The following is a 10,241-nucleotide window of genomic DNA, read 5'->3' as shown; positions in this document are numbered from 1 at the left end:
ATGCATGTACCTGCGGGGGAGGCAAGAGGAAAGACGCTAGAAGGAGCCGTGGCCGGCACAGACCTTCCAGAGGGCTTCACCTCTTTCTTGGAATCCGTCGCCAGCGGCTAAGAACAGCCACAAACGGGCCTGGGGGGGGGGGACATTCTATCCCAGCCCTCTCTATGACCTCTCGATCTTCTACGGAGATTGTGGCGCAACGGGGCCTGCGTCAGCTGGCGGGCCCCGGTCTGCCCACCCCTCCTTTGCCTGGCACCTGAAGGGGCAGTTCTTCTCCACTACCTCCGGGTATTGCTGCCACCACTGTCCCTGTCTTGGGCTCTGGCTAGGCCGGACAGTCTCTTAACCTCCCTCCGGTGTCGCCAGGAACCCGCCTCGGGGCTTCCTGGCAATCTTCGGGGCTCTCCTAGAGAGTTGGCAACTGGCTGTTTTGTCCCCTGTTCTCCTCCTTGGGGAGTCCCCAACCCACCCCTAGCGTGTCCAAGCAGCTGGAGGAACTACGCGGTGCAGAGGGCCTTCTCGCCCCCAGCAGTGAAAGGATTTATTTGAAGACTCAACTATTTACGGGCGTGTTAACAGTGAAGGGAAGAATAAAAAATAAAGGTGATAAAACCGCTCCATCGCTCCCTTCTCTACACGCAGGCCCTGTCTGGGTGGTCTGCAGGTCCGACCCATCACTTCCATGTCTCCCCACAGGGCCTCTGCCTCCTCCTGCAGACGCCAACCAAAACTCTGACTGGCTCCAGACTTCTGACTTGAACTGGCCTCCCGCCCCAAACTCCACACTATATCAAACAGCCGTTTCCCTCCCAGGAACTGGCCCTCCCTCCTGCAGCATTCTGGGGCAGATCTCCTCACCACCAATGGAGACTTGTGAGCAGAAATTCTACTTTGTGAGCTACTGGCATTAAAATTGTGAGTGAGCCATTTGGCTGCTGCATAAATCAGTTTGCTCTGGAGCCCTCCTTCCTGAGCGAAGACAAAAATCTGTGAGCTGGAGGCCAAAAAACTGTGAGCTAGCTCACACTAACTCAGTTTAGAGGGAACACTGCTCACCACCATGATGGACTTTCTGTCCTCTCGAGGGAGCTGCCCTCAGACGGCTGGTTGGAGACCGGGGGGGGGGGGGGGGAGACTAGGCCCAGGCCTACCCCAAGTTTGATGGCCTCCTCCTATCCAGCCCACACCCACTCAAACACATATCTAAAACGGCGTTTCTCCACAAAGATCATTTAGGCGGAGCACCACGGCGGCCTGCAGTGGAAGAACAAGGTTTGCCCAGCAGCACCCCAAAGACTGGCAAGATTCTCACGGTGTCAGCCGGGGGTCCCCAACATGGTGCCCAAGGGCGTCTCTCCCGGCGCCCGACATGTGCTTTCAGAAAGTGGGAGGGGCACTCCTGTTCAACAGAGTTTCTGCCTGATGTGTTGAAGAGTTCCTATGACAGTTATAGATAACCTCGCTCCCTGGCATTTTGTGCGTGGCTCCACCTCCCGCCACCGCCATTTTTTATTGGCTCCACCCAGGGCTCTTTTTGTAGCAGGAACTCCTTCGCATATTAGGCGACACACCCCTAATGTAGCCAATCCTCCAAGAGTTTACAGAGCTCTTCTTACAGGGGCTACTGTAAGCTCTTGGAAAACTGGCTACATTAGGGGTGTGTCGCCTAATAGGCAAAGGAGTTCCTGCTACGAAAAGAGCCCTGGGCATCTCCACCTCCTGGTCGGTCTCTTGGGTGCTGCTGGACAAGAATCTAACTGGACGAAAGGCAGGTCAGCATCCTTCACTCTAAAACTACCCTCTTCTAAAAAGACAAGAAAAGAGAGAAAGGAATCAGTGGCTGCCTCTTAAAAATCGAAAAATAAATTCCCATTCCCCCCCCCCCAAAAAAAAACAATGCTACTTTTTCCTTCGGGATGTGCCTGGCCACTTGGCGAGTCACCATCTCTAAAGTGCACTTACATTTAGCCGACTATACGTGCTTAGCCACTTAATGTATTGATCAGTTAAAGAGCCGGTGAGTCGTCACTTAAAAATACGTTAGACGGCGGCCCTAATTCTGAGCTCAGTCTATTAAGCTAAATTCAGGAACTGGGAGCACAACGGCCAGGACCAGGAGAAATGCACGGCTAGCCCCAGCGGCCTGTCTGTGGCTCTCTAACACCATCCCGCAGGGGAAAGGCACGAGGCTTTCAAGAGCATGTTACGCAAGTGCACGCGGCCCTGTTACGCATAGGAGAAAAAGTCACAACGTCTCCTTGGCAATGCTCCCTCTAAGCTGTGGAGTCTTGTGAGCAAAAATTCTACTTTGTGAGCTACCGGCACGAAAGTTGTGAGCGGGAAATTGGGTACTGTGTAAATTTAGTTTGCTCTGGAGCCCTCCTTCCTGAGCTAAGACAAAAATGTATGAGCTGGAGGCTAAAACACTGAGCTTGTTGTTGTTGTTCAGTCGCACAGTCGAGTCCGACTCTTCCCGACCCCATGGACCAGATCCCGCCAGGCCCTCCTGTCTTCCACCGTCCTCTGAAGTTGGCTCAACTTCATGTTCGTTGCTTCTATGACACTGTCTGACCATCTCATCCTTTGCCGTCCCCGTCTTCTTTGACCTTCAATCTTTCCCAGCCTCAACACTGAGCTGGCTCACACTAATTCATCTTAGAGGGAACACAGTCCTTGAGGGCACCTATAGCGGCCCCCGGAAGCCCTGGGCTTGTGCACACAAGAGACTTCTCCCCCAGAGAGAGACAGCAACCGTTCCAAAACCACCCATGAAGGAAGATTTGAACCCAGGCCTCCTTGGTGCTGATGCTACACCAGAAAGGCTGTTTGCCTACTTCAGGTGGGCCTTCTCCACTTGCTTCCCCTCCCCCCACCGTCACTTCTGGGGCTGGCAGGAGAGCAGAGCTGGAGAACGAAAAGATGTTAGGCTAGGTAACGACGTCACACCTGGGCAAACGCCTTGAATCATAGAGTGGGAAAGGACCTCCAGGGTCATCTAGTCCAACCCCATGCACAATGCAGGAAATTCACAAATTCCTCCCCCTCCACACCCGCAGTGACCCCTGCTCCACGCCCAGAGGCGATAAAAAACCTCCAAGATCCCTGGACAAACTGGTCTGGAGAAAAACTGCTTCCTGACACTGGACTTCCTCACTCCCGGACAAAGTGGTCCTTTCCGCACTAGACCTTAAATCCTGGTTCAACCCTGTCCCTGAACTTACATTCTACACTACACGTGAGTTCACCCCTGTAATTATCTCAGGGTATTTTTTTTTCCACATTACACTGAGGTCACCCCGGTTTCGCCCCACGCTTGTCCCGGGATAAACGGATGCTGTTATAACCAGGGATAAATGCAAGGTCTTGTGTCCCGAGTTGAATTCTCATAAAACCAGGGATGAGATCCAAGTGCGGAAAGGACCTCAGCTGCTGCTCTTGTGGTATTACCAGTTTGGTGTTGTGGTTAGGAGCGCAGACTCTGATCTGGGAGAACCGGGTTTGATTCCCCACTCCTCCACATGCACCTGCTGGTGTGACTTTGGGTCAGTCACAAGTTCTTTCAGAGCTGTCCTCTCAAGGACAGTTCTCGGGAGAGCTCTCTCAGCCCCACCTACCTCACAGGGTGTCTGTTGTGGGGAGCGGAAGGGAAAAGAGACCGTAAGCCGCTCTGAGGCTCCTTCGGGTAGTTAGGGGTGGGGTATAAATCCAATCTCTTCTTCTTCTTCCTCTTCTAGAGCATCAGCTGAGGTCATGTCCGGGTTCTAGTGGCAACAGTACGTCTCGCCCACCCCTTGCCCCACACTCAACCTTCTGGGGCTGCCGGCCAGCTGCCTAGCACTGGTGCCCTACACTCCTAACCCCAACCCAGCGTCCACACAGTCTCCACTACCTGTGGGACACGTTGATGATGTCCCTCGTCCGCAGATGCTGCTCCTCCACCTTCCCGGCCAGGTACAGAGCCGCCATGGCTACCAGGTAGGGGTCGTAGGATTCCAGAGGCACCTCCGTGAAGAAGCGGTGATAGATGCTGCACGCCGTGGCAACAGGGATGGAGCGCAAGCCCAGCTTCACACCTGTGGGGAAGGGGAGAGAGTCAGTCGGCCTCCTGTACGAGGCTGGAAAGAGCCCGTTACGGGGCACCGCCCGGCTTGACTGCAGGGTGACCGGACCGCGGAGACGGCACGCCGTTGAGGGCCAGAGCATGGAGGGGAGACATCAGAGCCTTACTCTCTCTCTCTCACCTGCCTCCATGATGAACCTGCAGACTTTGAAGTGCGTCCTGGCGTCGGGAGGTATCCGGCTGGCCTCCTGCAGCACGGTGGGATCCATGAGCGTTGACCCGCCCCGAAGCATCTGCACAAGCAGAAGGAGCCCGGTCAGATTCATAGAACCATAGAGTTGGAAGGGACCTCCAGGGTCGTCGAGTACAACCCCCTGCACAATGCAGGAAACTTAACCTCCACACCTTCAGTGACCCCTGTTCCATGCCCAGAAGATGACAAAAAACCTCCAGGATTGCTTCCTGACCCCAAAGTGGCGATCAGCATTTCCCTGGGCGTGTAAGGAGCATGAGAACTAAGCACTGAGGTGTGTAAGGAACACGAGAACTAAGCACTGAGGCAACCCTCCCTGCCCTCCTTTTCTCGTGCTCTGCCTAAGCTCACAGCATCAGCGTTGCTGTCAGACGGCCATCTAGCCTCTGCTTGAAAACCTCCACAGGAGAGCCCACCCCCTCCCGAGGAAGCGTGCTTTCACTTAGTCGGCCCCCTTTGCTCCCCGAACAAGCCAAGTTCTCCACAGTGCCCCGTAGGACACTGCTCCTCGAACCCTGTTTATTAAATCTTGGGAAAAGAATTAGAATCATAGAGTTGGAAGGGACCTCCAGGGTCATCTAGTCCAACCCCCTGCACAATGCAAGAAAGTCACACACACACACAGTGACCCCTGCTCCATGCCCAAAAGATGGCAAAAAAACTCTCAGTGACCCCTGGGCCAAACTGGCCAGGAGAAAAATTGCTGCCTGACCTCAAAGTGGTGATTGGCCTTTCCCTGGGCGTGCAAGATCGGGCCACGAGTACTGAGCACTGATGCAGCCCTTCCTGCCCTCCCTCTCACAATCTGTCCAAGTTCACAGAATCAGCATTGCTGCAAGATGGCCATCTAGCCTCTGTTTGAAAACCTAAAAAAAAAAAAAAGGAGAGCCCACCACCTCCCAGGGAACTGGGACTCAAATTCCCTTCCCCTTGGTAGTTCTGTGCAGGCTGCAAGCTAGCACTGCCACAGATACGGAGGAAACTCTGCCCTTCTGCCAAAAAATATCTGGGTTTGGTAGAAGTCATGAAGGTCTTGAAAATATTAAAAATCCAAAAGATTAGCAGATCATGGGAGGCAAAAAAAGTTGCCCACCCCTAACTGGGGTACAATACGAAATCCCTAAAGCATCATCGCTGTCCATTTCCATCACAACAGGACATAATTGCTGACCCAGCATGGAGACTAGGGTCTGGAAGACTGGCCACTCGGCTGTGAAGCTTGCTGGGTAACTTGGGGAACAATGACCTCTCAGGCACAGTCTTACCAACCAACGCTCCCTCTAAGCGGTGGAGTCTTGTGAGCAAAAATTCTACTTTGTGAGCAGTGTTCCCTCTAAGCTGAGTTAGTGTGAGCTAGCTCACAGTTTTTTAGCCTCCGGCTCAAGCATTTTTGTCTTAGCTCGGGAAGGATGGCTCCTGAGCAAACTGATTTATGCAGTAGCCAAATCACTCGCTCACAGCTTTAATGCCAGTAGCTCACAAAGTTGAATTTTTGCTCCCTGGACTCCACAGCTTAGAGGGAGCATTGTTTGTGAGCCGCTGGCATTAAAAGTTGTGAGGGAGCGGTTGCTGCATGAATTAGTTGGCTCTGCTGCATGAATTAGTTGGCTCTGGAGCCCTCCTTCCTCAGCTAAGACAGAAATGTGTGAGCTGGGGGCTAAAAAACTGTGAGCTGGCTCACACTAACTCAGCCTAGAGGGAACACTGTTGCCAACCTCCAGGTAGGCCCTGGAGATCTCCCGGAATTTCAACTGATCACCCAACGACATAAATTAGTTCCCCTGGAGAAAGCGTCCTCTCTGGAGGTCTGTCTCCCCACAGGGCAAACCCCACTCCCACCTGGCTCCAACCCCAAATTTTCCAGGAACTTCCCAACCCTGAGTTAGGCAAACCCAACCTACTCACACAGCCTACCTCACAGGGCTGGTGTTGCAAGAAGGAAGCAAAGGTCCACCCACCCCCAAATAATTCCATAGGCTCTATTCAGCACCAACCACATATGACATCATCATATGTGACATCATACCCAGCCACGTTACCTTACAGCCACCCCATTTTTACACCCCCCCCTGACGTCACTCCGCCTCAGAACAGCCTTTGGACGCTTTGACGTGACGTCACACGCAGAGCCGCCGACGTCATCGCCCGACGCTCGCCTCCGCGGGGACGCGTCGCGCGGCCGCGACTGACCACCCAGCCTATCGGCGCCGAGCGTCGCGCGGGGTCATGTGACCTCTCACCCAATCAAGCGCGGCTAAATGGCCTCCGGGCTCCTCATCAACGGGAAGGGGGGGGAGGTCCGAGGCTCCCGCGACGAGCCTCTCAATACCCGGATGTCTCCTCAGCCGCCCGACTAGGGAGCCGCATTAGGGCTTCGGTGGCAGCACTTCCGGGTTGAGGGTTCTTTCGGCCCCATGACAGAAGCCTGTCGACCGCCCAATCGGGAACGACCCCCTCGCGCCCTAAGCAGTCGCTCGCGCACGCATGGATCGCTTTCCCTATCGGAGTTTGCTCAGGCAACTGAGACGGGCAACCCCTCTCGGGAGGCCCTTCCTGAGGCAGGCTCAACCACGATTGGCTATTGGCGAACGAAGCGAGGGAAGGGCAGGCAAAGATCCCTCTGATTGGGGCCGTGCGTCGGCATCCAATAGGAAGGAAGCATCGATGGCTTGCCTTTGCCCCTGATTGGAGGAGCGGGCTGAACAGGCCAATCACTGGACGCCGAGCTCTCAGTAGGCGGCCTTTAAAACATTGAGTCTCGGAATTAGCCAATCAGTGGGGAGCAAAGCTGGAGGGCGGGGTAGCCAGGTATGTTTGGAAGGAGAAGACAATTTAATGGGTGTACTGTAGGGTTGCCAACTCCAGCCCGGAAAATTCCTGGATATTGGGGGATAGCGTCCGTGGAGGGGGAAATTTGGGAAGGGCTATCACCTAGAATCTAGTGTTTGAGCTCTGAAGCTGCCATTTCCTTCAGGGCACCTGATCTCTGTTGTCTGGAGATCCACTGCCATTCCGGGAGCACTCCAGGCTCCCCCTGGAGGTTGACAACCATACTTCTGAGTAGAGAGCGTCCTGCACCAGGTTTTGGTGCTAGGTTAGACCAGGTCTGTGTTATTTGTATTCATTTAAAGAGAGCCAGTTTGGTGTAGTGGTTAAGAGTGGCTGACTCTAATCTGGGAGAACCGGGTTTGATTCCCCACTCCTCCACATGCAGCTGCTGGTGCGACCTTGGGTCAGTCACAAGTTCTCTCAAAGCTCTCTCAACCCTACCTGCCTCACAGGATGTGGGGAGAGGAAAGGAAGGAAAGGAGTGGCTTACAGAGTGTAAGCCACTCTGAGTCTCTGAGTGAAGAGCGGGGTATAAATTCTGTCTCCTCTTAGCCAGTTTGGTGTAGTGGTTAAGTAGGTGGAGTCTAATCTGGGAGAAGTGGGTTTGAATCCCCACTCCTCCACTTGCGGCTGCTGGATGACCTTGGTTCAGTCACAAGTTTTCTCAGAGCTGTTATCTCAAGAAGAAGAAGAGATTGGATTTATACCCCGCCCTTCACTTGGAGTCTCAGAGCGGCTTACAAACTCCTTTCCCTTCCCCTCCCCAACAACAGACACCCTGTGAGGGAGGTGGGGCTGAGAGAGCTCTTTCGAGGACTGCTGGTGAGAGAACAGTTCTGAGAGGACTTGTGACTGACCCAAGGTCACACCAGCAGCTGCATGTGGGGGAGTGAGGAATCAAACCCAGTTCTCCCGGGACAGTGGAAATCTGGCACAGCTATCTATTTGATTTTATACAGTCAGACATCGCGGCAGTCCTGCGCAAGGAGGCACCCTGGGAAGGGAAATCCGCAGAAATTTGGAAAAGGTGGAGGACTTATCTGGAGTGGATATCCAAGGAGGGAAGGGAAGACATTCGGTGGAAGATCTTGACTTTGTGCCCGTGGCTGGAGAGAAAAGACTAAGGACTACACGAAGATAGGGAAGGGAGGAGAGAGGGAAGGGGAGGGGAGGAAAAATTGTAAGATGCTAAATAATATGGAATGTAAAAGTGATGGATAAAACAAATAAAAATTAATCCAAAAAAAACCAAACCCCAAACCCAGTTCTCCCAGATTAGAGTCTGCGCTCCTAACCACTACACCAAACTGAGGAAGGACCTCAGTGGATTATAATTTTTGGAAGAGAAGGCCTACAGAAGCTGTCTCAAGCCTCAGCCTCTAAAGGAGGGGGGTTTCAAAACAGTCAGTGAGATCGGCAAACTCTGGGTTTTTCTTCCCGTTTACTCTCCTGCCTCTGTCTTTTGAAGCAGACTGATAGATTACAGGGAAATTGCCCACCTTCCTTCCGTCCTCCTCTCACACACTCTTCTCTCGCACACATCCATGATGGAGGCTGGATGCCTTTCTGCCTCCAGACCCATCCAAGATACAGTGTCTAGGACAGGGATGTCGAACTCATTTCTCATGAGGGCCAGATCTGACATCAGTGAGACCTTGCTGGGCCGGGCCATGTGTGCCATAAGATGTAATGCCAGGTAGCGGAGATATCAACTTTATAAAGGATAAATACACAAAGATTTTTTTTAACTTAAAATAAAAACATGCTTAAAACATTAGCTCTGTAAGCTGCAAACCTACTTTTGATTTATCGACATTCACCACGGAAATCTCGTGCTCAGAGTTCTGAGTCTAGGACCCAGGTTAAAACATGAAATGGCTGAGTGAGTGAGAGAGACAGGCGAAGCAAGCCATGATGCAGCGGCAACAGGAGAACTGGAAGCAGGAGATGGCCGGTTCCACTGTGGGCCTGATGGAAGCCCTCCGGGGGCCTGATCTGGCCCCCGGGCCGCATGTTTGACACCCCTGGCCTAGGCCTTCTCTTCCAACAGTAATGCCACAGGGTCTGCCTTCCAAAGCGGCTGTTTTCCCCATGGGAGCTGATCTCTGAAATCTGGAGATCAGGTGTAATTCCAGGTGATCTCCAGGCCCCATCTGGAGGTTGGCAGCCCTCAAAGGGGGGAAGGAGGAGCCACACACGTCTCTTGGAATAAAAATGTGATCGAGAAAGCACTCCCCGGAGGTAACCGTCAAGTGGCAGCCAACTTATGGTGACCTCATGGGGTTTTCAAGGCAAGAGAAAAGCAGAGGTGGTTTGCCCTTGCCTGCCTCTGCATAGGAACCCTCAACTTCTTTGGTGGTCTCCCATCCAAGGCCGACCCTGCTTAGCTTCTGAGATCTGACTAGATCGGGCTAACCTGGACCACTCAGGTAAAAGCAAGAGACAAACTGAGGTGGTTTCATAGAATCATAGCATTGGAAGGGACCTCCTGGGTCATCTAGTCCAGCCCCTTGCACAACGCAGGAAAATTCAGAAATACCTCCCCCTCCACAAATACCTGCCTCTGCGTAGCAACCCTGGACTTCCTCGGTGGCCTCCCCTCCGAGTACTAACCAGGGCCGACCCTGCTTAGCTTCTGAGATCTGATTAGATTGGGGCATCGTGGACATGGCAAGAGACACAAGGTTTTGCCCTTGTTGTAGATATTAGATTCCATGTCAAAAATGAAGTCAAATGAGGAGGAAGATCTATGTTTTATTTCAATTAAGAGAAAAACAATTGGACCAAATAGTCCATCCAAAATTGACTACTTTCTTCTCAGCATATTCAGGAAATATGCTTCAATTAATAGGAAAACAATTAGACCAAATAACTCATCAAAAACTGACAACTTTCTTCTTTTCCTTCTTCATCGTCTTCTTGAACCTATTCTGAACATATTCAGGAAATACACAATATTTTACACATGGACTGACATCACCAAGAAAACAATATTCAAAAGACAGGGGCATCGTGGACATGGCAAGAGACACACAGAGGTGGATGGCCCTTGTTGTACATATTAGATTCCATGTCAAAAATGAAGTCAAATGAGGAAGA

At 52.5% G+C, this 10,241-nt stretch overlaps 1 protein-coding gene across 2 annotated transcripts in view; it reads right to left on the bottom strand.

Annotated features, from left to right (window-relative positions):
• LOC107106294 (cyclin-related protein FAM58B-like) overlaps nucleotides 1-6,870 on the bottom strand; it is an 11,584-nt gene extending 4,714 nt beyond the window's left edge. The window contains exons 1-3 of one of the 2 annotated variants that reach the window (XM_015406422.1): nucleotides 6,554-6,870; nucleotides 4,242-4,353; nucleotides 3,890-4,073 (exon numbers count right to left, since the gene is read on the bottom strand). In XM_015406422.1, the coding sequence (XP_015261908.1) occupies nucleotides 3,890-4,073; nucleotides 4,242-4,353 (296 nt within the window). In that variant the 5' untranslated portion in view covers nucleotides 6,554-6,870. Of the gene's footprint in view, nucleotides 1-3,889; nucleotides 4,074-4,241; nucleotides 4,354-6,352; nucleotides 6,505-6,553 lie in introns of those variants that run through there. The other variant, XM_015406423.1, reaches the window with a different exon arrangement.
• Between the last annotated feature and the right edge of the window lie 3,371 nt (nucleotides 6,871-10,241).

The sequence above is a fragment of the Gekko japonicus genome, unplaced genomic scaffold (assembly GCF_001447785.1).
Source record: "Gekko japonicus isolate JY-2015 unplaced genomic scaffold, Gekko_japonicus_V1.1 scaffold3166, whole genome shotgun sequence".
Taxonomy (NCBI): Eukaryota; Metazoa; Chordata; class Lepidosauria; order Squamata; family Gekkonidae; genus Gekko; species Gekko japonicus.
The sequence above is the reverse complement of the archived record's forward strand: the minus strand, read 5'-3'. Positions and strand labels throughout refer to the sequence as shown.